General features: G+C 45.2%; 1 protein-coding gene across 1 annotated transcript in view; it reads right to left on the bottom strand.

The window, feature by feature from the left end:
* Window positions 1-9,458: 9,458 nt before the first annotated feature.
* PPARGC1B (PPARG coactivator 1 beta) overlaps window positions 9,459-24,782 on the bottom strand; it is a 159,276-nt gene continuing 143,952 nt past the window's right edge. Inside the window, exons 8-13 of the mRNA XM_084838658.1 lie at window positions 22,273-22,337; window positions 19,029-19,794; window positions 17,023-17,101; window positions 14,569-14,690; window positions 11,146-11,300; window positions 9,459-10,006 (exon numbers count right to left, since the gene is read on the bottom strand). Of these exons, the coding sequence (XP_084694784.1) occupies window positions 9,900-10,006; window positions 11,146-11,300; window positions 14,569-14,690; window positions 17,023-17,101; window positions 19,029-19,794; window positions 22,273-22,337 (1,294 nt within the window). The 3' untranslated portion in view covers window positions 9,459-9,899. The remainder of the gene's footprint in view (window positions 10,007-11,145; window positions 11,301-14,568; window positions 14,691-17,022; window positions 17,102-19,028; window positions 19,795-22,272; window positions 22,338-24,782) is intronic.

The following is a 24,782-nucleotide window of genomic DNA, read 5'->3' on the forward strand; positions in this document are numbered from 1 at the left end:
CTCTGTGTTGGCAAACCGAGAATGTGAACCTTGAACGTGGTGTAAGAGGTGTTGGCCTTGGACTTCTGCTCTGCAGTCAAAATGTCCTGGTTATGCTCCTTATAGAAGCCGTGAGTGCAGCTCAGGGACATAGGATTGCTATATATGCCTTGCCCCATAATGTTCCAGCAGACCCGTTCCAAATGTCATTGTTGTCTCTGCTACAAATCCAAAATCCACACCAACTAGCTAATCTCCAATAAATGAAAAGAAACCTGAAGGTGGGTTTTTTTCCTTGCTTCAGTGTGTTTGGCACCATGGATAGCTTCATCCAGGCCAATTTCTACTATTCTTCTTTCTGTCCTGCTTCCTAAAATGCGGGGAGGGTCATGCTCAAAGAGGAGAGAACATCATGCATGTCTGCCTGCCTGCCTGCCTGCCTATTAAATGTGGATTCCACCTTACCCGTAGTATGCCCAAGGAAGCTAACAGCATCCAAGTGGTATAAAGAAATTACTGAAGGGATGCAAAATACAGAAATGAGGGCTAGCATCTTTCCCCTGCTGCTGGCAAGTGAGGATGTCACGGAACTGCAGAAGGCATAGCAAATGCAGGCAGTCTCCCTTGGGCCTCTGGTTTAATTGAAAGGCTCAATTTAATGGAGCCCCTCTAGGCTGGATCTCAAAGGCTGCTTGACTGTGTGACCCCACTTTAAAGTGTCTGCCTAGCACAGTAAGAAGCCTGCCAACCTTGTCTGAATGCTAATAACACGCCCCCAGGAAGCCTGCTTAGGAAGCATCGTGCCTAGCGGGGGCAGAGGGAGTTTCTTCCAGAGAGATAGGAGTGATTCACACGCCATGCAGTCAGTTGCTCCTGTCAAGGCATCAATCAGGAGTGCACGTCTTCCACACATCTCACTTGCTTTGCCCTGTTTACAATAAGCAAACTACCCAAGAGCAGGGCCAGCCCAAGACATTTTGCTGCCTGAAGTGAAAATACCAAATAGTACTGTCCCCACTGCACATAGTACCCAAGGCTGGCCATGTTATTTTGACACCTGAAATACAAAACCCCAGAAGTGCCTCCCCCCCAGCAGTAAACAATACAATAGTAAATTAAGTAACTAGTAATCTGCTGCCCCAAATCTACAGCTTGAGGAAACCATTTCACTGTGCCTAATGACCGGCCTGGCCTGTCAACATGAATGAGGAGTGGGTGGTAAGCAGCAATGTTCAGTTGAAGTTCAGGAGCAAGAGTCATTAATTGAGAGGGGGCAAATCAGGGACTCTTCAACAGGAAGTGTCTGGCTGGCAGGTCTTTGGGGTGAAGCATAGCTCAGTGGTAGAGCTCATGCTTTGAGTGCAGACGGTCCCAGGTTCAATCCCTGGCATCTCCAGTTAAAAGCACCCATGGGAGTGGGAACAGCAATTTATGGTGCAATCTATGCATGCTTAGAGAGAGAAAAGCCCTACAATTCGTTGCAGGACTTTGTTCTGTCTTTCATTCATTCATTGATTCATTCATTTATTATTAATTACATTTCTATACTGCCCAATAGCTGAAACTCTCTGGGAGGTTTACAATTTAAATCATAAAATGCAACATGATAAGATACAATATAGAAGTTTAAAACTACAGTATAAAATAAAAATAGAAAACAAAATAAAATCTAGTAGCAATGCAAAGGTTTAAAATACTGTAACAGATCTAAAGTAACAAACACTGAAAGACTAAAATATCTAAACATGCGTAGGACTGTGCCTTTAATATTTTAACTATGCTCCTAAACTGTTTGAGTTAGTGTGTGATTCAGTGCATGTTTTCTCCTGAGTTGTGTTGACAGGCTGCTGGGTGGAAGGGGAAACTGGAAGTAGTCCAGTGGCTTTTAAGGAACTAGTGACCTTGAGGGTTCCCACAAATTTCCAGAAAAAACTGTTTATAAAGAATGTTTTCAGTAGGACCAGCAGTTCCTTACTCATTCCCCGGACTGATTATAAGACATGAAAGCCTATTGCTTGGATCAGGACCAATGTGAAGTTGTAACATGAACCCTATTATTAAATTGGCAAGAACAGAAACACTAAAGAGTAGTTATTAGAAAAAGAAAACAAACAACCTCTGGTAATTGATGTGCTTCCTGATAAGCTGAAAAACTACCATGGTGATCATCATATTCCAATGAGCAAATAGTAAATCTATACACAAACCAAAAGGCAGGGTAACAGTACAACATAAAATCAGTTGGTTACTCTGCAATGCTATGCTTGTCTGCTCTATACTCTCTTACCTGAACAAAATGGGAATTCTGAGTAGATACATAAAGGATTGTATTGTAAATCTCTGTTGCAAACCGCAGGTTGTTGCTGTACCACAAGCCAGCAGGTGACTTGCAGTGGTTTGGAGACCTCCTTCCAGAGCTGCTTCCACTTCATATATGCAACATTCCAAAGGTGTGCACACAATTCAACACATACTGAGTTGTAATTAAGCAGGACTTGTTGGACTTTGTTGTATATTTGTTATGGTTTATTTATTTATAGGCAGATCACTTCACTATTTACAGTACATGAATGTAGAGATTCTACAGTCTTTGTGATGTAAACAAGTAACTCCACGGCAGGGGAGTCTCAAAAAGAAGCCAGTTCTGAAGTATTTACACAATTTAAAATAGAACTTTTATATATCCACCAGATAGATATAGAGAATACATTGAGCAATTTGGTTAAATCATCTACGAAACTATAGAATCTGACAATGTAAAAATACAAGAAAACGTTATCTCATTTAGAAGGTAGACGTTTAAATCACACTAGAAAGAAATCTTTTTTAAAAAAATGACAATAACAAAGGAAAGGCATAAGAATCTATGCCAATTAAGGTTAAAGTATATTACATAAATAAGGACACAACAGAACACAACTGGGGCGGGAATAAAGTGAAATATAAAAATCCTCTAGTATTTTTTTTTTTAAAACAGCAAACTAAAAGCTTGATTTTATTGATTACGAAAGGAGCCAATCCTGCTGCTTTTACTTACCCAGGAGCAAGTTACCACTTAGTTAATACATGTAAAAGAGAGGCAGAATTGGGCCCTTCTAATTATTAGCAGTGTCCTCTTCAAAAACAAAAAGTAAAATCTAGCTTTATTATAAATAACACATAGCAAATGTGCCCCTCTTTTAGGTGAAATTCTTACACCTTTCTCAAGAAATGCATCAATTTAGTCTCCTTCACTCTCTCTGGCTCACATACACTCATAAACACACGTTGCAAACAGTGGTATTAATTCACCCCTTTTCAACTTTCTAATAAATAATGCCTCCTAACGCACCGACTGCCGTATTAAAAGCAGACTCTCCAGGGGTTTGTCTTTCTATTCACATCATACGAAGATTCTTCCATAAGGAAATGGGGGGGAAAGCTTACCAGATTTTGTTTTTTAATTCACTGTAAAGTGACCCTTTTAAAATTCTGCATCCCAATCCAGTGGCTCAGGTACACTGTGAAGTGCACAGCGCTCTGTGGAAACTGGGCTGCCCATTCTCTTCAATGCTGTGAAATGGTTTGAGAGATGGAATTCCCAAGTCCTGAATAAAGTGGGGCATCCCCTGCTTTCATAGAGCTCTATGTGCACGTTGGACCATAGCCTTGGATGACAGGCACCATGCATTCCAAAGACGGATGAACCTAAGGCGGATGCATGTAATGTGGCCTGTCTTATTGACCCTGAGCTGAATCTCAGCGTGACAACATGATACTTGATGTCTTTATTTGTAGGGATTCACACAAGCCGGAATCTGATACCTTGCTCCTTAACACTGGGACATATTGTCTTAGTTTTCACTGAGATTCTACCCACACCCTTCTCCCTGACATGCCTGTTATCCATGTGTAGGGAGGTGCATTCGACCATGTGAGCCCAGACATGGTCGGTGACAACTAAGCCAGAGACTGCCTGATGCTAGGTGTATCACACACAATACGGCTTGTGTAAATGTTACATTTCTGTAGCATTTATTCTACAAGAAATCAGTTTTAACACACTGTAGCTGCTCACCTCTAGCGCATTTCCTCTAGCCGCTGCTAATGGTAGACTTGCAGTTATCTGGAGGTAAAATGCAGAATGCACAAGCCCCCATGTTGTTGTTGCACAAGCCTCCAGTTATCTGGAGGTAAAATGCAGAATGCACAAGCCCCCTGTGGCGCAAAATGCACCTTACGTGCAACGGGGTACCTGCAATCATATGTGAAAAATTTATGGGTGGACCAATAACCACGTAAAACAATTCATGGGAATTGGTGATCATGGGAAAACGGTCTCAAAAGACACACATAAGAATGGGACCTAAGCAAACAACTCTTTGCAGAATCTTCACAAAAGACATGAATGAAGAAGCAGAAGGCTTTGCATGCTCATATTGCTAAAGATAAACAGACTACCTGGCTATAAGAACAAATTGAGAATATGGCTAGCTACAGAAAGTGGGGCAATTTGTATGATGAAACAGCCCACCCTGGCTTATTAAGCCATAGTGGGTTGTGGCGTGTACCAGCAGCCATTTTGAATATTCAAACCGCAACCATGGCTTGTTGTGTTGTCTAAACCTGGTGACTATGGGTTATATGAAGATTAAACAACGCTTGCATAACCCTAAAACAAACCATGGTTTTATGAGGGTTGTTTAACCCTCTCATAACCCATGGCCCCCTGGTTTGGACGGTGTGACAAGCTGCTGGCAAATGAAAATATAAGAGTCACAGACACACGCACGCACGCTTACAAACACATACACACACAGATTCCTCTAAGGCTTTTTAACACGGACTACTGAGAAAATCTAATACTACGCATGGAAACACAAGATGAAGCTAACATGAAGGTTTCATGGAGGTAGCATAGAGCAGACCAGTCACTCTGTGAGGGAATATGGGTTGACTATTTCAGTCAACTGACAGCGAAAAAGAGATTTGGAACCTAGTTTTTCTTTGTGCAGTCTTTGATGATGCTACCATTTTTTTGTCCTCCAATATTTCAGCTGCTGAATTTAGCAATATTAATGTGTGTTTCACATAAAACAATGGTTATTAAAAGGACCAAGAATAAAGAAATGGCTTATGACTTATTCCTATCATTAAGGTATTTTTCCTGATTTACAAAAAACGGGTTAGGAGGGATTTCTCTCTCTCTCTCTCACACACACACACACACACACACACACATAGTTCTATTTAAAAAAATAAATGTCTCCCTCGTGATTGCCTTTCTTATTACACCCTTTTATTCCGAAACACCCTGGAAAATGATATCTCTTTCTTTATTTGGTTTCTCGCCTGATCTCATAAGGGCTTGGTTTGTTCTCTTGCTCATTGTTATGGCTAGGCCTACCCCTTGAACATGGGGATGCTGGCATTATGCATATTATTACGCGAAAGAACAGAGGAGGAATTTAGGCAGACTTTGCAAAAGCATATGCGGAGCAAGCACAGGATCATGCGTATTCTTAAAAGGGACAGAGGAAACAACCATTACGATAATTAATTCATTTCCTTAGCTAATTGGCAACACCCTGCCATTCTTAGCCAGAGGGTCTCAATATACTGTCCTTATGAAGTCAAAATTTGCTGAACAGAACTACACTAAGGGTGATTCTGCCCAAATATGTTAGCGGCAGTAATGGCTGTAGTGAGATGTAAAGCTCATTTTAGTTCTCTTGTCCTAAAGAAAGAACATTTCCTTTCCCCTTTCCAGATCCATGGCTCCAAACTGAATTCTTCAAGTTGTGTGCATATGTAGAGTGGCTCCAGGCTTAGTTAGTGAGCCATGGAGACTGCACCATGGTTTTCCAAAGCTAAAAGAATTTCCTGTAGTATGAGCAAAATGCTTATGCTGTGTTATAGACTAGGACTGCACAACCCACCACCCTAACTGCAGCACATCAGCTGCCTATCAAAGCCTGTTAGGTACTTGATAACACCCCCCCCCCCCCGGTTTGCAGTGCTAGCAAGGCCCACGATCAGGCCTCTGGCAGGCTGGTGGGCTGAGTCCGGTAGGTGAATCACAAGTTCTGTAAGTCTATTATAAACACATCCACCCTGCTGATCTGACATTGGGTACAACGCAGGACCTCCACTCCACCTATATGATCCTACCAATTTCTGTGCCCTACTACAGAATCAGAGTTTTCACCAGCAGCATCTCAAAACCACTTCATGCAGTGTGTCTGGAGCACTGCAGCTTGCTGCTCTACAAAACAGAGGACCTTTACTGCATTCTGCCCCTCCTGGAAAACTCTGATGCAGACCTCTTGCCTAAAATCCTCGCATCATAGACTGCAATTTCCCAAGCTACTGGAAGTGTAAATAAGAGGAAAGGGTTTTCACACACTGCTCCCTGTGTGGCTGATACAAACATAGCTGTGCTTCCATTACCCATTAAAGTAAGCCACAGGTAGTACCAGTGTGCCATAACCAGCATTAAATGTGCATGCTTTTCAAACCATACCACTCAGGTTCTACATTCAACACTGCTGGATTTGCAGCTTTTGCTGTGCCCAGCAGCAGGGAGAGGGGCTCAGTGCCCCACTATTACCTTTTTCCCCATACCTGTGTGCGTTTGTGCACATGTGTGCATATTGCATAAAGTCCAGTGAAGTTTCTTGCAAGAAAAAAAAAAATATTTTTATAGGCTAAGACCACTTATTGCACCTCTCCCCTATACCTAGGATTGAGAGGCCATGTGCGTTACAGGATCTTCCTTCCTCCTCAAAGAGCATGCCCTTGCATGCTCTATAATCATTGGCAAATTCAACCTCTCAAAAGTAACATGAGAGATAAAACCAGGTAAGTACAAAGCCATGTTTGCAAGTGATTCGCACTGAAGGCAGTGCCTTCTGGATAGCAGAAGGACTCTCCCTCCTCCTCTGCAGCTGCATTCAACACTTTCAACATGCTTAAAATTTGATGCATTTTCCATCTCTCTGACCAAAGCCAGCTGTGAACTTTGATCTACCCTTCTCATCAAGCCAGGAGATGGAAGAATTCCACTTATTGGTTGCTGGGGTGGTTACTCAATTTTTTCTCTCTGTTTGATTGTTCTCTGAAAACGTCAGCACAGCACAGGACAGGACAGTCCTACCCACCCTAAATGTGTCGCTATGTACATTCTACAGTAAGCTCTATAGCAATCACATGTAAACATCATTGTGGTGAGGAAATACTAGGACAGAAAAAGGCAGAGCTACAATGAGGCACTTGTCAATAGCAGATGCTTCATCTGGGCCAGACTTTGCTCTGGGCTGATTATGGGAGGGTCTAACATCCTTGCAGTCTCTTAGGGTAATTTCCTCAACAGACGTGGGACAAGCAACATATTAGCAGCCAGGACAGTGGCAATTATTTTTTGCCAACAACACGTGAAATCATGACATCAGCTACCATGTGAAATGAGCCCTGTTATTATAAAAGCTCCACATCAGAAGACAGAATTAGGATGCAATAACCAACAAGCTGACTCCTTGACCTTGTTCATGGTGTTTCTGACACCGAGTCAATGGGACTACTCAGGCAGATAAGTCTTTGGGTGGCATGTTAGGCTTAAACCAGGCAGTTGCCCTGGCCTCTGGCAATTTGTGTCTTTTGATTCAAATCAAATGCATGTTAATGCCAGAGCGACCTTAAGGGAAAAGAATCGATCTGTTGGCAGAATTAAGGCTGTTGTAGTCTATCTACATGGGATGGCTGAAATCCCAAAGGTCTCACCTTGTTTGTGAAAAATAAAATGCAGACATCGCGACTGATGGAGGACTTAAGTTAGCAAGGTTCTTTGGTCCCCACTGGGAAATGCTCTTCCTTGATGTTTCTACTAGTTTCTTGGTTCTTCCTCTCATGTCCCTGGACAAAGATAGCACGAGAGTAACCTTAATGCATCAGGCAAGTTGTGCATTTAGCACAGTGCACTCTCTCCAACAGTGGCAAGTGCCAGCTGATTTAGAATATAGCAACTGCGGCAGTTATAGGGGGTTCCTTCCTTCCCTCCTGTCACTTCTTCAGGCTTCTGAGCATGAAGCTTGCATACATCCTCTGACCTGGCATCTTGGCCAAGTTCAAGGAGCCCTGTTCTCTATAAACCACTTTGCCTAAATCACCCTAAGCCACACTATACTGACTTCTTCAGGAGGACTCCTCAAGTGTTTGAATCTACGAGAATCCAATCAAGGAAGAAAGGGAAGGTGGGCATCAGATCAGAGCCACAAGGAAGTCAAAAGGCAACAGCCATAGCAACACCTATGGCTTTCCTGGCAGGGAATGGGACAGAGAGGTGGAAACTCTCTTCGTAGAGTTAACAGTAGCAATAACTGTATGTCTTATGGCTTATCTGACTCCGCTTATTGGGGGAGTAGTGTTCAAAACGGGCCATGGAAGCTCAGCTGATGATGCAGGTGCCATTAGCCAGCTTAGAGCACTGTGGACTCACTGTCAGCCCGAACACAAGGATTCCTTTGCCCCTTCTCTGTTGGGTGAAGCAGAGAGAGCCCCACGCTACCCACCAGGCAAGAGATTTTGCTTTGGTTAGATGCTCAGATGGTAAAAAAAAAAACTATTCCTGAGGCTACTTGTAGCGCGATGCGTGGCCCTGAATGAACCACTCCGTGTTCCTGTGCTTCCAACTCCCACCCGGTGTTTACTGAGACCTCATAAAACTACGGCTGCTATCATAGTCTGTGGAATGCTAAGAGACCGTTTGCAATAATCCTTCTGGGGATGGCCCGCAGACCTTCTCAGTCTCACCGTATTCATGGAGGATAAGTCTATCAATGGCCACTCATCCAGGGTCAGAGGCAGTATACCTCTGAGAACTAGTTGCTGGAAAGCCGCAATCATAAAGAGTTATTGCCTTCCTGCCCTCCCTATAGGCTTCCTGTGGGCATCTGGTTGGCTGCTGTGGAAAACATGATGTTGGACTGGACAGGCCTTTGATCTGATCTTCTTATGTCCCGTTTCCTGGGCTTTGAAGGCAGATGGAGCTTCGCTCCCTTGAGACCACTGCCAATCCGGCACGAAGAGAGGGGGAAACACACCCTTATACCTTCTCCTCTCCCCACATTTCATTCTTAAGTAATTCGCCGCCTGAGCACCCCTTTCCAATTCACCCAGAGCCCGCTCTGGACAGTGGAATCACAGCATGCCGTGTCTCATGCAACCAGCCACGGGGGAGCGGAGATCCCAGAATCCAGCCCATGCAAATGGAAAGAACGGCTTAGATAGCAGTACCAGAGCCTCACTCAGACACGCCTCTGTGTGTCAAGGGCAGGACTGAGTGCTTCACCACTCCATTTCAGGTGAAAATCCATTTCACGTGAGCTGCTAACTGAAGGGCAGGCTGCATCTGCTGAGGGGTAAGTGCCTCATTACAGTGCATAGTTAAAAATCAAGGAAGCGGTACAATAAATCTGAATTACAGTACATCTGAGCCATAAATACATTATAAGTATATATTTCTTTCTTCTATTAAAAATTAGTTTACAATCTTGATTCTATTCACAATTAACAATTTCATCATCACGCACTACAGACAAAAAAAAAAAGTTATGGTGAACACAGCTGCAACTCCACAGCGGAAGTAGGGAAGAGGGGCCGGTCAGAGAAAGGGAGCGGACGAGAAGGAAACAGGAGGCTTTTGCAGGCTCATCCTAACACAACCAGTCAGAAGCAAAGATACTGATGTGTGGCAGTGGAACATCAACACCATGGGGACTCACAGACAGAAGCAGCTTGTTCAATGTAAACATCGATTTAAAGGGACAGCAGTCTCTCTCTCTCTCTTTCGTTCTTGTCGTATACTTAATCATTTCTTTGAAAACGTAAACATATTGGAAGTGCCTTGACTGAGGTATTGAGGTATTCCTCAAAGGTTAAGGCTGTTACCGATGCAGGCTTTCCTGAGCCTCCTGCAGCAGGCTGTCGAAATCCATGGTCTCATATTTGCTTTTTACCGGAGCTGGGGAGGCCTCTTCCGTATTGGAATCTGCTGCCAGGAGAGACAAAACATAGACGCTGTCAAATGAAGACCCCAACAGGGACACACTCTGTATAATATTTTGGGGCATTCTTCAAATTCTTGGTACAGAGCAGTTAAGTAACTGCTGTACCGCATATTCAATCACACACACACACGCACACACGATAAGTGAAGATGGATAAATCCTGCATGACAAAATTGCATTACATGTGATACCTTATGCAAGGTGTTCAAAAGTGATATATATTAACACTCAGGATTTCTTAACACAATCAGCTGTCCAGGGACAGCTCAGTTCAAGTTCTTCAGCTCACGTTTAATCAGTGACATTTCAGCGATGAATTAAAAGTGTACATGGGAAAAGGAGAAAAGAATCCATAGTAAAATTGAGAGCTGTTGATTCACCTCTCTTTCATCCCGAGCTAAGTCAGCATGTAAACAATATCAGTCTTGTTGTTTCTAAGGGGCTGAGATGGGTTGAATGCAGTGTTTCTTGCAAATGAAGTTAACAGAGTTATGGAATGTGGTGTCATCTGTGTGTGGATGACACCCAGCAATCTCTCTTCTTTCCACCAGATCCAGGGGAGGCAGAGAAAGTCCTGAACATCAGGGGTTTGTGATAGGCTGAATGAGGATGAACTAGCTGAGACTTAATCCAGAGAAGATAGAAGTGCTTTTGGTCAGTAGAAAATCTGATTGGGGATTCAGCCTGTTTTGGATAGGGTAGTACTCCCTCTGAGTCCTGAGCCCAAGAGTGCTCCTGGACCCAGCTTTGCTCCTGGAAAAAGGCCACAGCCCCCTCAGTCATATTCCAGATAGACTATTGCTCCATGCTCTATGTGGGACTACCTTTAAAGAGAGTTTAGAAACTGGAGATGGTGCAGAATGCTGCTACCAGGGTGCTCATGGGAGCCTGTTACTGGAGCATGTGAGCCTAATATTATTTGATCTGCATTGTTTGCTTCTGAGCCTCATTCAAGGTGCTACTGATCACCTTTAAAGCCCCTAAATGGTACAAATGATAATAAATGCAATGGGAGACAGTGCAGCAAAGAAATCACCACCACCACCACCCTACCACCACCACCAAAGTAAGGAGCTATAGTGAGGAAGTGGATCTGTTTGGCCTCATATGGTGGCTGGCTTACCCAAGTCAGTGTATCTGGTCCAGAAGAAGTGTCCAAAGCCTCCATAACTCAGCTGGAACAAGGGCTCATTTCTTTTCCTCAGTGAGGCACCATTCTTCAAGGATAAGGCGGCGTGTTCGGAACACCGATATGTGATGATGCCGTATTTATCTCCCCTGAGGAACAAAAGAGAGAACGTAATAAGCATAGCCAGCAAAAAAGCATTATTTATCTGTATGACATTTTCTTCCCAGATCCCCTCCAAAGGAAAAGCACATGGTTTTATCCTCAAACAAGGTAGGTTAGGCAGAGAAAGACTATCTCATTTAGCTTTATGGTTGAATAAGGATTAGAACCAAGGTCTTTTTGATCCAAGACCAGCACCCTGTTCACTATACCACATTGGCCTTCTGCATCCTTTGCCTGCTTTGGCAAAGGGCACTTTAGGCAAGCTTTGATAATTTACTTATCCTGTTTATTCATATGAAAATTAAGATCCCACCCTTCTGGTGGTTACACATCACTCAGGGCAGCTAACAACAATCCAAACCAACCATAAAATACAATGTAACCCCACTTTCCCTACCAGTGACCCTGTGGGGTGGTGGAAACCACGGAACCTGGGTTCATACAGTAGTGGGATGGATGAGGGAGAAAAATGCTGACTCAAAACTAGCGTCCAGTGCTTCCAGCCTACCAGAACCCCTGTTCCCTGAAAAGAGGTGGTGGGGTGGGGGAACCAGTGAGCAGCTTATTGGGACATAAAAAACAAGAACTAGGATTTTTTTAAACAGGGAAAGGAAAAGGGGGAAAGAAGCAAAACAAACATTCAAATGAATAAACAATTTAAAGTAAATAGCTAAACAATGAAATGGAGGGAATGGAGTTCAAAAATGGTCCTCAAATGTAGGGTTATTTCCTAAGACCTATTTCTAGTTGCGGAGTCTAGGACCCAAGACTAGTCCTCAGACACTGTTGGTTGTGGAACAGCTGCTGGCTGGTAACTGGGGGAGGACAGAAGGTTACAACTGCTGCTGTACTCCTTCCTGGTCTTTTCTCAGCCCCCTCAAGACCTCTCTTTTCTGCCTCTTCTGTGTTATCCTCCCTTTACATCAAGGATGGGGACATCTTCCAGCATGAGGGCTGAATTCCATTTTGGAGAAGCTCTCAGGGGCTGCATTCCAGTGGTGTTAGGGGCCGAAAACACCAAAAATACCAGCATAGTTATGCTTAAGTTTCTTACTTCCAGTAATTAAGCTGCATTTCGACCTTTTAGAATGGGAAAAAATGTACAAAAGCCAGGAAAACCAAACTAATGGTGGTCAGATCAAAGGGGGTAGGGCCAGGGAAGACAGCATGGCTCTCTGGGGAATCCTGAAGGGCCAGACCGGGATCCCAGGAGGGCCAGATTTGGCCTGCAGGGCTAAAGTTCCCCATCCCTGCTTTACACAGTCTTCTCAGAAACTCTCTCCTTCCAGAACCAAACTGTCTACTGTAGCTCATCAGGGTCAACAAGGGTTGAACTCTAGGCATTTCACCAATGGGTTGCACTACTCAGGGTTACAAAAGTACCCCCACACACAACTGCCCCCTGCCTCAACACACACACAATATAACAAATACAGAGACAATTGTGCCAGATAAAGCAGGCATTGGATACAAGTTTATCTATCCAAAAAAACGAATGCCTGCCTGTACAGGAAAGTTTTTGTCATATGGTGATCACCATAAGACAGGGAGCCAACTGAGCCTCGCAGGGCAAGGTGTCCCAGCTTTTGAGATTTCACCAGACATTAACCACACATTTTCAAGCCTATCTTTCCAGTCATAAGGGCTAGATAGTTGCTTGAAAAAGAAAACTAGGATTCTTAGAATGCAGAATATTGGTCCCCGTATTGGTAATCACAGAACACATGCAGCCCAGGTTACTGGCCAAGGTACTGAGACCTTCCCCTATCCCCATCTCTCTGCTCTTATATTGGTACCTGTGACCTTTGCTGCTCCAGCTCCACCACCCTCAGGTGTCCAAAGATCTCTCTCCTCTCCCACAAGTGATGCTGCCCCCATGTGCTTGGAAACTAATGGCAATCCTACTTAGTTGATAAGCAAAGGGAGTGTGATGTAGCCGAGGGAAGTATGAGCCTAAGGCTGCAATCCTATATCCACTTAAGAACCCAAAAAGAGCCCTGCTGGATCAGACCAAAGGACCAATGGCCACATTGGCTGGGAATTATGGGAGCCACTGTCAAACAAATCTGGATGGCACCAGGTTGGGAAAGGCTGGACTATTTAGTCCAGCATTCACTTACCTGGGAGTAGGTCTCACAGAATTCAATGGGACTTACTTCTGAGCAGACATACACAGGGTTGTGCCGTCAGAGGTCTATTTGGTTCATGCTTAGTCTGTTTTCATTTTCATGCTACACTCTGTAGGTTGTCAGAACCAAAATGGATGAGGTGTTTATCCTGTGCACCTGTCAGGGATGAGGCCAAGAGCCTTGAGATGTCTAACAGCTCCGATTCTGAATCAGAGTTGGAACAGCTAGATCAGAGCTTGGGGGGAGAGACCCTCCCCTAGTGAGCCAAGACACTGGGAGAGATTCCTCTGAAGGCCTTGATAAACAGATGGCCCAGGCTGAGTCCCTGCCCCCTCCCTCCACGGTGAGAACTCAAGTTTCCGAGGAACAGGAGGAAGAGAGGGCATGATTTCAAAGATTCTAGGGCGCATTGCAAAGCAAATCAGGAAAAGTTAGCGGCAGGGCTCAGACACTCCGCCAGGACAGCCACTCTTGGAAGCCAACGTAGGAGGGAGCTGTGAAGCAAGTCTGGCCCTGAGGTTCCTGCCCAAGCTGTCGGCAACTTCACCACCCTCGAGTTCCTCTCCTCTCATTAGAGATAGCAGATTAGTTGTTTAGGGGGCTGAGGCAGTCTGAGAGCTTCCTAGAAACTGCATTTGTAGAGAGGCTAGTCTCTAGCAAAATAAAGTAGTATTAGCCTGAAGCTTTGTCTCCTTGTGGTGTTGATAGCAAAGGGGAAGGATGATCCATTTCTGACAGTGTCCTCCAGAATGCTTCCATGTGTCTCTTTATTTAGAAGCCCCATTATTTTATAACCCTGCTGTTCTATAGAATGTAAGGGGGTGCCTTTGAAAAGATAACAAATCCCATGGAATAACCAAAGACAAGTATTCTGTCTCCATAGAATCCCACAAAGAGGCATCCCTTCAGCTCAGCATTATACCATAGAAACAGACACTTCCCCAAAGAACAGACATCTCCAGAGTCTCGCAAAAGAAACATACCCCATCCCTCAGGTTCCCAAGAAGACAGAAGTCATGTCGCTCAAATGCAGAATAGACAAGCTAGCTTCCCAGTACTCACGTTCTTAAGACCCGGGGTCTGTCAGCACTAGCAGTGAGGGAGGGGAAGCATCACTTTGACCCACCTTTTATTCCTGGTCAAAACGCAACACTCAACAATCTCGCCGAACACTTCAAAACGCTTCTTCAGTTCACTGGAGCTCATACTGCTGTCGAGGTTTCTGATGTACACTACGCGGCCTTCTCCCTGTTCAGGGATAAGAATCATTGCTCAGGCCTGTCCAGATGCGGCACTTTTTATGACTGAGCCTTGGATAACCCCACCCCTGCTTGAGGCAGCAGGCTAGGGTGCCCCAAGACAACCTCAAATGCACAAAGCCTATAGGGCAAACAGCTCTTTGAGGAGCTGCTGCTACTATTTCTTCAGAGATAGGATATATATTACACAGCCTTTATAAAAATAATAATAATAATAATAATAATAATAATAATAATAATAATATTACATCTCTTCCTTTCAAAGGTGGTGCCTTTTTCCTTTTTAACCTTTGCTGCAAAGTTGTAAATGGAAAACTCAGTCATATGATCCCTCAGTTATATGAATTGGAAGGTCTGACCAATTGGAAGGTCTGACCAATTATATGAATTGGAAGGTCTGACCAATTGGAAGGTCTGACCAACGCTCCCTCACAGCCTAGCTTAGGATGTTGCCATCCATAAGTGACTGATGTTATGAGAAAGCATTTTTGATCCAGTCGATCCAAATTCTCAGAGAACCTGAAGTGAATGAACAGAGGAATGGGGGAATCTGGTGGAAGGGAATGGTGACCTGCAGGGAAATACGGGAGTGCAAGGGAGAAATAGGGACCGCATATCTGAACATTATGTTCTTCTAGTTGTATTAGCAGATGTTATGCATGCAACCATCAGAGCATGGAATCTTTTCTGAAGCAATGTAAAGGGAGGCCCTGCCTAGAATCTTTTTAGAATGTATTGCAACCTTCGGATGATGACCTGAGAATCCAAGGGAGGGGAAGGACTGGAAGATGTTTGAATGTTTGAATGTGCAGGACCAGTGTGGTGTAGTGGTTAGAGTGTTCAACTCAGACTGTGGAGATCCAGGTTCAAGTGCCTGCTCATCCATGAAGCTTACTTGGTGACTTTGGGCCAGTCACTAACTCTCAGCCTAACCTGCCCCACAGGGTTGTTGTGATGACAAAATGGAGAGGAGGATAATGTACACCACCTTGGGCTCCTTGGTAGAAAAGGCGGGATATAAATGTATCAAACAAACAAACCAACAAACAAACAAACCAACAAACAAACTTGTAAGTATTCCATCCCCCTACCCCACCCCCAAGACTTGTTAGTCCAACCACATTAATGGGTGACTGTAGGAGCTTTTGGCAATTGATAGAATCCACTGGATTCTACTGTGGTTTTAGAAAGAAATACATGCTTGTCATTGTTTTTCTTGGAGGCCACAAATTCTTGGGAGGTGTGGTGACTGGTGGAACAGAATCCAGGACGTACGTGCAATAAATCTAACAAACGTTTTCTTCTTCTTTTTTCTTTTTAAAGAACAAGGAAACCAAGAAACAGAAAGAAAACTGGGCTTGCTAGCTAGGAGGACAGCACTGCAGGAGAGAGATGTTTGCAATGGTGAGGCTTGAACCAGACAGAGGTTGCAAAGATCTGAGTGAATGAGTAGAAAATCTTTGCCTTCACATATAGCCTCTAGGTATGGCTTCTTGCTTCACTTGCAGTACTACAGAAAGGGTTATTCTGCTACACAGGTGTCAATCATTAACAATCCCATGGGCAGTAGAACAGTTCAGCAAATGTTAATATTCCAGCCAACCTCCATTCTATTCCTGCAATCTTACATTACAGAGGGAATGATGGAGTATGGAAGAACAATAGCTAGAAATGTGTATCCCAGGGAATGGTCTGATGGAGGATCTTGCTGAAGCTAAAGAGGTGTGGATCTAGTCAGTGGCTGGATGGGAGATTACCTGGGAATCCCAGGTACACCACCTTGAGTTCCTGTCTTGAGAAAGACAGGTTATAAATGTACTAAATGAATGAATGAAAGAATGAATGAATGAATCTATGTCATTTTGACTAAAAGGCCCCATACAAGACCAAAGCCATGGCTTTGAGCATATTCCCTCCTGCTTCAGTGGCCTTCTTTGTCTTTGTGGTCTCCTTTTGTTTGCCTGACTTGCTTCAGTGATTTCAGGTATTTCCCAAGGTTCCAGCCCCAACTGCTCTTTGCAAGTGCAGGTGGATGAATTCTGCACTGGGTTCTTTCTGTGTCAAGAACTCAATGCGTTGTCAGTTGTGTCCACTTTATTTCTTTCCAATGCACTTGCTTAAATTGGCCTTGTACGTAGATACTGTTAATAACAGCCAAGGTGCTGGTGTCACTCCTAACTTGAATGGAAGTGGAACCAAAATTTCTTTGTCCCCAAATTTGGATGGGTTTTAGAAGGAGGAAGTAATCTGACCTGGCTGGAAACCACACCACTTCCACTTCATTCACTGCAAAACCCACACTGAGCTCACAGCCCACTTACAATGGCTTTTTCTCTTTTCTTCTCTGTCTGCCCCTGGTTGCCAATGGTTCCATCTTGACAATGCTTGCCATTTTCACATCTGTTGGGAAACAAGGAAGCACAAGAATTCAGACCTGGATGGACTCTGCGTTGAGCAGGGGATTGGACTTGATGGTCTTGTAGGCCCCTTCCAACCCTACTTTTCTATGATTCTATGACTCTGGCTGATGTGAATGCTAGAAATCACAAATCAGCAGAGACACACTTCTTGCTTGCCAGGTCTGGCTCATCCATTTAAAAAATAAACACAGAATGCTGTGGATTACAACTGTAGACATTCAGAAACATGAGCTTGGATGCAGAGTAAAAAAAAGAGAGAGAAATGGGAAGGCACCAAATACAAGGGAAAAAAGGAGAGGAAGCCTCTAGGTCAGGGGTGGAAACTCGGGGGCGGGGGACAACTTTCCAGATCCCCCCCCCACACACACAGGCTGCACTCCTGTCACCACCACACCACTAACATTTGGTGGTGCAGTGATGGCAGTGAAAACATCGGTGGTTTGCCACCAAATTTCAGTGGCAAACTGTCACGTTTTTGCCACTGCACCACCAAATTTCGGCAGCACAGCAAGGGCCGCACTAGAGGTCAGGGGTAGATACATGTGGCTCGTGAGCCATGTGCTGCCCACCCTTGCTCGATGTGCACAGGAATAAACTGACCGAGATGAACATGTTTTGAAAATCCACTTCAGGGGCGCAAAGCCAGCCTAGGCCTTTGGTCTCCAACTCTATTGTGAAAGATCTTACATTTATTTCTATGCACCTGGATGCTTTGTCCTTTGTTTCCTTGGACCCATTTTCTTGGAAGAGCTCCTTCCATTTGCAGAAAAGCTGGCAATCAAGCAGAGGATTCTGCCCCTCATGGAAGGGGGAGCGGAGGCAATTTTCCCCCAGTTTCCCCATCAACATCCTGTGCGACTTCTCATGTGGTTCCAAAGGGTCCTGCGACCCTCCAGAGCAGATTTTCTCAAGGCGTGCAGGAGCAATTGGCAAAACTGGTCTCCCCCACTTGCACGAGTAGGAGTTTCTGGGAGCAGAATTCCAATCATGGGATCCCTGGATCCCATCCCCAGTGTATTTTAAATGAACCCTTATTCTTATGTATGGATGTGCAAACCAGCAAAGCTCGAGATGGTCAAGGTTCTCTGATAATAGCCCTGACCCTTGTTCCGACTTATGTCCATACCAGATTGGTTTTTTCTTTTTGCATGAACATTTGTGAATTTCTGTGTACATTTTTTCAAATGCACAATCAATTGTGCGCATTTCAACATGTACTCATTTTCTCCCACTGATGCTTGTGCACACTTTTAAAATGCATCTTTTCATGCACATTTTTCACATGCATTTTTAATGGCGTGAATATCATTGCAAGCTCAGAAATGTATGGGCTTGGATGCAGAGCTCAGAAACGTGCCGATTTTGGCTGCAGGCTGCATTTGGGTCCATATTTGGCTTGGAAAGGTGTGAATTGGCTCAAGTCCGGTAAAAACAATTTGAAATGAATTTCTCATACATCCCTATTCTTATTATTTATGTAGCACCAGGAATGTGCATGGCACTTCGCGGAGTAGAACAGTAGTGGTGAAGCTATGACTCTCCAGATGTTGTTTGACTTCAGCTCCCATCATCCCTGACCACTGGCCATGCTGGTTGGGGCTGATGGCAATTGAAGTTCAGCAACATATGGAGGGCCACAGGTTCCCCACCTTTGGGGTAAGATAAGCGAAAAGACAGATCTCTGCTCTGAGGAGCTTATGAGGCTTGGCCTTTGCCTTCACGTCTCTACAGGAGAGCCACCAGTAGAGCAACTGGTACTTCTGTATTATCTCAGAATTTCACTTGCCTGTATGAAGGGCCATTTGCAAGAGAGCTGGAAGGCTAGCCAATGCAACCCAGAGATGACTTGCCTGTCAGTGGCCTATCTGAGCCCCTCTCCCAAGGACAAGATGAGCTCACAACTGTACCTGAAAGCCCATTGGCTTGCTGGAGACCTGGACCTGCAGCATGAAGACTCTGAACCAGACCTGCTTCGGGAACAATAGTGCAAACTGGTCCTAGAAAGAGGGTTCTTGTATGGACACATCTTGGATTCCAGTGGACTTGTGCAGCACTCTTCTTCCTCCTCCTCCTCTTCCTCCTCCTCCTCCTCCTCCAGTGGCGAGCCAATCTCACTGCAGCTGTCCTCAAAGACAGTGTCATATTCAGGAGTCTTGCAGAAAGCCGTCTGCCCATCATCGAGGGCATTGTCCAAGAGGCCAAAGTGTTTTGTCAAGCTGGCTCGGATCTCCTGGTCTCTCAGTTGTTTGCTACCCTCCTTCACAAAGGTTTCAATCTTGTTTGCATCCTGGTAGGGCACATCAGGCGCTCTCCGCTTGTGTTGGCTTTCTACGTGGCACAGGGGCTCCCAGAATTTCAGCACCTTCCCCTGGAGCGAGGCCTCAGGCTTCAAGACCTGACAATAGTCGTGGTCACCAAATGAGCGTGAGAAAGGGCGCTTCAATACTCCGTGTTGCTCGGGATGTGTGGCAGACCGACTCAGGTGTGCGTACAGCTCTGTCCGCACTGGGTGTTTCTTCTGGGGATTCCTGGAGGTTGCCCCATCCCCGGTCATTAGCTGTGGCTCAGAGCTGGTGATGATGGCAGTCTCCTTTGCTGGCCTCTGGTGAATGTCTGGCTTATACAGGTCCTCCTCTGAAGGCTTGTAGGGTGGAGTAGTTGGTGGTGTGAGACCTTATCTCCCCCAAAAAAGCAAATGGGTAAAGCTCTTTCAGTTTAGAAGCATGAAAGTAATGCAAGAGGAGTCAGGCCTATTCATTCATCATGCATTCCTGCCCCTTTGTTGATCCTTCAAAAGCTGTTGTGTAATTGGCCTTGGATGAGGATGCCCCGCTATTTATATCTAGCCCTTAGAAAATGGCAACAGCACCTCCCAAACAGTTGGCAACTAGACAGGTGCATGCTGTCAGGGTTGCCTCTGAGCATATACAGTGTCAGAGCAGTTCAGATTCTGAGGAAAAGCTGCAACACGTGGGGAAGGAACTTTCCCAGACTTCAGAGGCACAGCTGGACGGAGAGGCCCTCCCTTCACACATCCCTGTGAGTGATAGTGAACAGGGGGAGGTGAGGGAAGGACAACCTGAACTCTTAGATGCAAGGCGTGGACGCAGGCACAAGCAGGAAATCGCCGGGGCTGAGCTTAGGCGCTCTGCCCGATTGGCTCAGCGTCAACAGCTGCACCTAGAGGTGTCAGGGCAGAGGGGGAGATCTTCCCCTCCCACCCCTTAAATTAAGAGAGTTTGCTGCCTTTTTCCCAAACAGAGACCAACTTTCATAACTCCCCTTTGAACTTCTTGAAGGCTTTTCCTTTGTAGTCTGTGAGTCTCTAGCAATTTGCATCTGTATGCCTCATTAGGATAATGGAATTAAGCCTTGGAAATGCAGCCTCTTGTCTGAGTGTTGATTTGGCTATTGGAGTTCTCAGCAGGGCAAAAAGGAATCCTGACACATGCTGTTATAAAGCTACCTTTTCAGATGGGGGATGGAGGAACAGTGCTTAGAGGTGCCTGGATTCCCCTTCCTTCCTTCCTTCCTTCCTGTCAGTGGTCATAGGGAGAGTTAAAATTCTAAAGTTACTACATGACAATGATGTTTTGGCATCGCCCCATCCTTGATCCATAGTTTGAGGGAACCCCCTTTAAACAACTTTCGCTCAGTCTCAAATCTGCCATTTTTGGGCAAGGTGATTGAGCGGGTGGTGACGGTGCAGTTGAAGGCACACTTGGAAGAAACTGATTATCTAGACCCATTTCAGTCGGACTTCAGGCTTGGGCATGGGACAGAAACGGCCTTGGTCGCCTTGGTAGATGATATGAGGAGGGCTCTGGATAGGGGTGAATGCTCCTTCCTTGTTCTCCTCGACCTCTCAGCGGCTTTTGATACCGTTGACCACGGTATCCTCCTGGACCGCCTGGAGGGGTTGGGCATTGGAGACACCGTATTGTGGTGGTTCCGGTCCTTCCTCTCCGGCAGGTACCAGAGGGTAGCTCTGGGAGAGGAGGTTTCAGACCCATGGCCACTTACTTGTGGGGTGCCACAGGGTTCCATCCTCTCCCCGATGCTATTTAACATCTATGTGAAGCTGCTGGGGGCTATCATCAGGAGGTTTGGGGTGCAGTGTCATCAATATGCGGATGACACGCAGCTCTACCTCTCATTCAAATCTTCACCAAGGTTGGCTGTAGAATCCCTGTCCAAATGTCTGGAGATGGTGAGTGGCTGGATGGGGAGGAATAAGCTGAAGCTGAACCCTGACAAGACCGAGGTACTTTTGGTGGGAGACAAGAGGAGGTTGGGGGATGTTGACCTGGGGGGTGTTGAATGGGGTACGGTTACCCTTGAAAGACCAGGTCCGCAGCCTGGGGGTCATTTTGGACTCCCAGCTGTCCATGGAGGCTCAGGTGTCAGCTTTGAGCCGGACAGCGCTGTATCAACTCCATCTGATACGGCGGCTGCGCCCCTTCCTTCCCGACCATCTGCTCCCATCGGTAGTACATGCCCTGGTCTCCTCTCGTTTAGACTACTGTAATGCGCTCTACGTGGGGTTACCCTTGAAGACGGTTCGGAAACTGCAGCTGGTACAGAACGCGGCAGCTCGCCTGATTAAAGGCAGCCGCCAGCGAGATCACATCACTCCAGTGCTGAAGGAGTTGCACTGGTTACCAGTTGTTTTCCGGGCCAAATTCAAGGTGTTGGTTTTGACCTTTAAAACCCTATATGGTTCCGGCCCAGCCTATCTTAAGGAGCGCCTCCAGCAGCACCAGACAGGCCGCTTAACAAGATCAGCCTCGGATGGCCTTCTCTCTGTCCTATCAGCCAGGACACCTAGACTGGTGGGGACGAGGCAGAGGGCCTTTTCTGTGGTGGCCCCCACTCTGTGGAACTCCCTCCCTAGGGAACTCCGTCATGCCCCCTCTTTAATGAGCTTCCGTCGTGCATTAAAAACGTGGTTGTTCAGGCAGGCATTTGGGGTGGGTTAGGGTATTTTAGAAAATGTTTTTATTGTAGAATTTTATTGTTTTAAACTGTTTTATTGTATGTTGTACATCGTCCAGAGTGGCTGGGTGACCAGCCAGATGGGCGATTAATAAATTTAATAATAATAATAATAATAATAAAGTGACAAACTCTTAAAATGAACTCTGTCCTTACCCGCAGTGCCACACAGCTCCACAGTAAGCACTTGCTCGAAACTGCGCTTCCCAAATGTCGGTTCTCTAAAGAATAAAAGTAGAGTGGTGTGGTTATGGAAGTTCCAAGGTGTACATTTAAGATGGAAAATGCATGGTTCACATAATAAAGTGGAAACAGGGAGGCTGTAAAGACGGAGTGACACTGGTGTGGGACGCCCATGCTGTTCCACTCTAAATGTCAATTCCCATGTTATCAAGCTTGTAAATGGCCGTTCGACTGGTAGCATCTGATGAGTAAGGATTACCTCCAGGTAACTATGCAGAGAAGGTTTTGCAATCTAGAAGGAGACTAGTTTTAGGCCACAAATGACCAGCATAAACTATTAAAACACATATGAAATACCTTCTGTAGACTTATTTGCACAGCGGCAGGTTACATTTTCATACTTGCAAGCCCACGTTTGTGCTTGAGGATACATCACTAACTCTCGGCAGCAAGCAGCATCTTATCTGTGGCTAATGGATTTCCATTGAAAGGCTCCAAAATCACACAGCCAATTTGCATCAGCAAGGTGTCATTTGAAAGCCTATGACAGCATGTACATTGCAAACAATCCTTTTTGCAAATCACAGATGGCACAGGTAAGACTCATGGAGGTCAATTCATGAATAAATTTGCATAGTTGCGTCCTTATGCTGAGAGATCCATCAGACTTCGGATATTCATCACACATTTCAGAAGAATCTTTGCAGCATAGGATAGATCTCGTCACAGATGGCATCATTTCCCCAGGTACCACATATGTCACTGAGAACATTGCCTTCAAATACAGCACAGCCTCTCAGCCAGTTTTATCCTCATGAAGACCTGGGGTGAACGCTAGATGTTGTTCTTTCAGACTGGTTCTTTTGATACTGATGCAGTATCCAAATCAAAGATTTTGGGCATGATCACCAATATAGTTGACCTAGTGTGATTGCCAGAAGGCAGGAGCTGTGGGGTCTGTATGTGGCCTGCACATAGACAACCAGCTCACTGTGAACAGACCCATGCACCATTTAAGAACTCTTTATTATATTGGGTCTTGATGCACTTCTCGCTTCTGTTATGAATTTCACATAACCCTGTTGTAATATTTTGCTTCTAACTTTGGCAACCCTGTCTGCAGAATACAGCTAATTATGAAGCTTCTGCTTCATATGAGAGCTTTGGCTATTGGGCAGTAGAGAAATGTAGGTAATCATCATCAAAATCATCACCAAAATACATCTTTAAGAGTCATTGCATATGGGTGTACATTTGGACAACTACTGAGAGGTAACATACACTTTTCCAGCTTGGTGTCTTCCTCCTCAAAGATGGATTGGAACCATGAATGTCAATAGCACTAGTCTAAAACAACAGCTTCTTGCGTTCATCCCAGGTGTTGGAGGCTGTATATTTGAAAGGGGTGTCCATAAAGCCATATACAATGCCTCCATAAATGATGCCATCACTAATAGGATCTGACCATCCTATTCCAGCACATATTCTTTTGAAAGATATGCAATGAACAGCCCACATTTGAAGTATCTTTCACCATAAAGATGCAATTGACAGGAATGGGACTTTCCTGCTCCATCTGGCCTGTCTGAAAATGCATCTCCTGCATGATTTGCACATGCCTATATGTACCCAATATGGAGCCGTTAGCCAGAAGTAAATATTTTTGCACTAAGCTCCTGCACTGGAAGTCCCCTTTAACATGCACGAACAGCTCAGCTGTATCCTGCCCATCCTCTCTCTGACATCAGAGCCTATGGTAACATCAGAGTAGATCAGCCACTGCAAGCCACTGAACATCATGGGAACAAACCTGACAGTGTATTCTGTAAAGCAGGAATGGCATTTTCTTACCCTGACACATGCATGGGAAAGCCAGTCCCCCGATTCTGACATTTTGTGGAATAAAATTGCAACCATCCCCATATTATATGAATCTATGCATTCTTGTCTATGTAAGGACCTCCATATCTGAAAATGAAACATGGGAATTGCCCCTAGATCCCTGAGGATCAGGAGTTTTGACACCAGAAGGCCAGCTTTGGCACCACCTCAAACAAAGAGAGAAGAGCATTCACCAGGGGCATGTACCTGAATGCCCCAAACAGGTAAATCAGCCTTCCCTCAACCTGGTGCCCCCCAGATGTGTTGGATCACAACTCCCCAGCCAGCATGTCGCTGGGGACGAAGGAAGTTGTAGTCCAACATGCCAGGAGGACACCAGGTTGGGGATGGCTGAGCTAAACCCACCCTATGTGACAAGTACTCTACGGAAACGCTCTTTGCTGTCTCTGCACTGAGTGTGCAATGTTTTTGAAGGCTGCCCCAACAAAGAGGCCATGATGACATGGCCCTAATATGATGTTTTGCTCTTTGGTCTGGTACTGAGTGATTAGCTGATTGAATCTCCAGTCCAGGGTGCTACACTGCAGGGATGGGCCACATCTAATGATGCTGCTCCTTCTTAAGCTATGTCCTTACTTGCT

Source organism: Heloderma suspectum, chromosome 2 (assembly GCF_057233095.1).
Source record: "Heloderma suspectum isolate Gila_16-S chromosome 2, 16-S_ref, whole genome shotgun sequence".
NCBI classification, from domain to species: Eukaryota; Metazoa; Chordata; class Lepidosauria; order Squamata; family Helodermatidae; genus Heloderma; species Heloderma suspectum.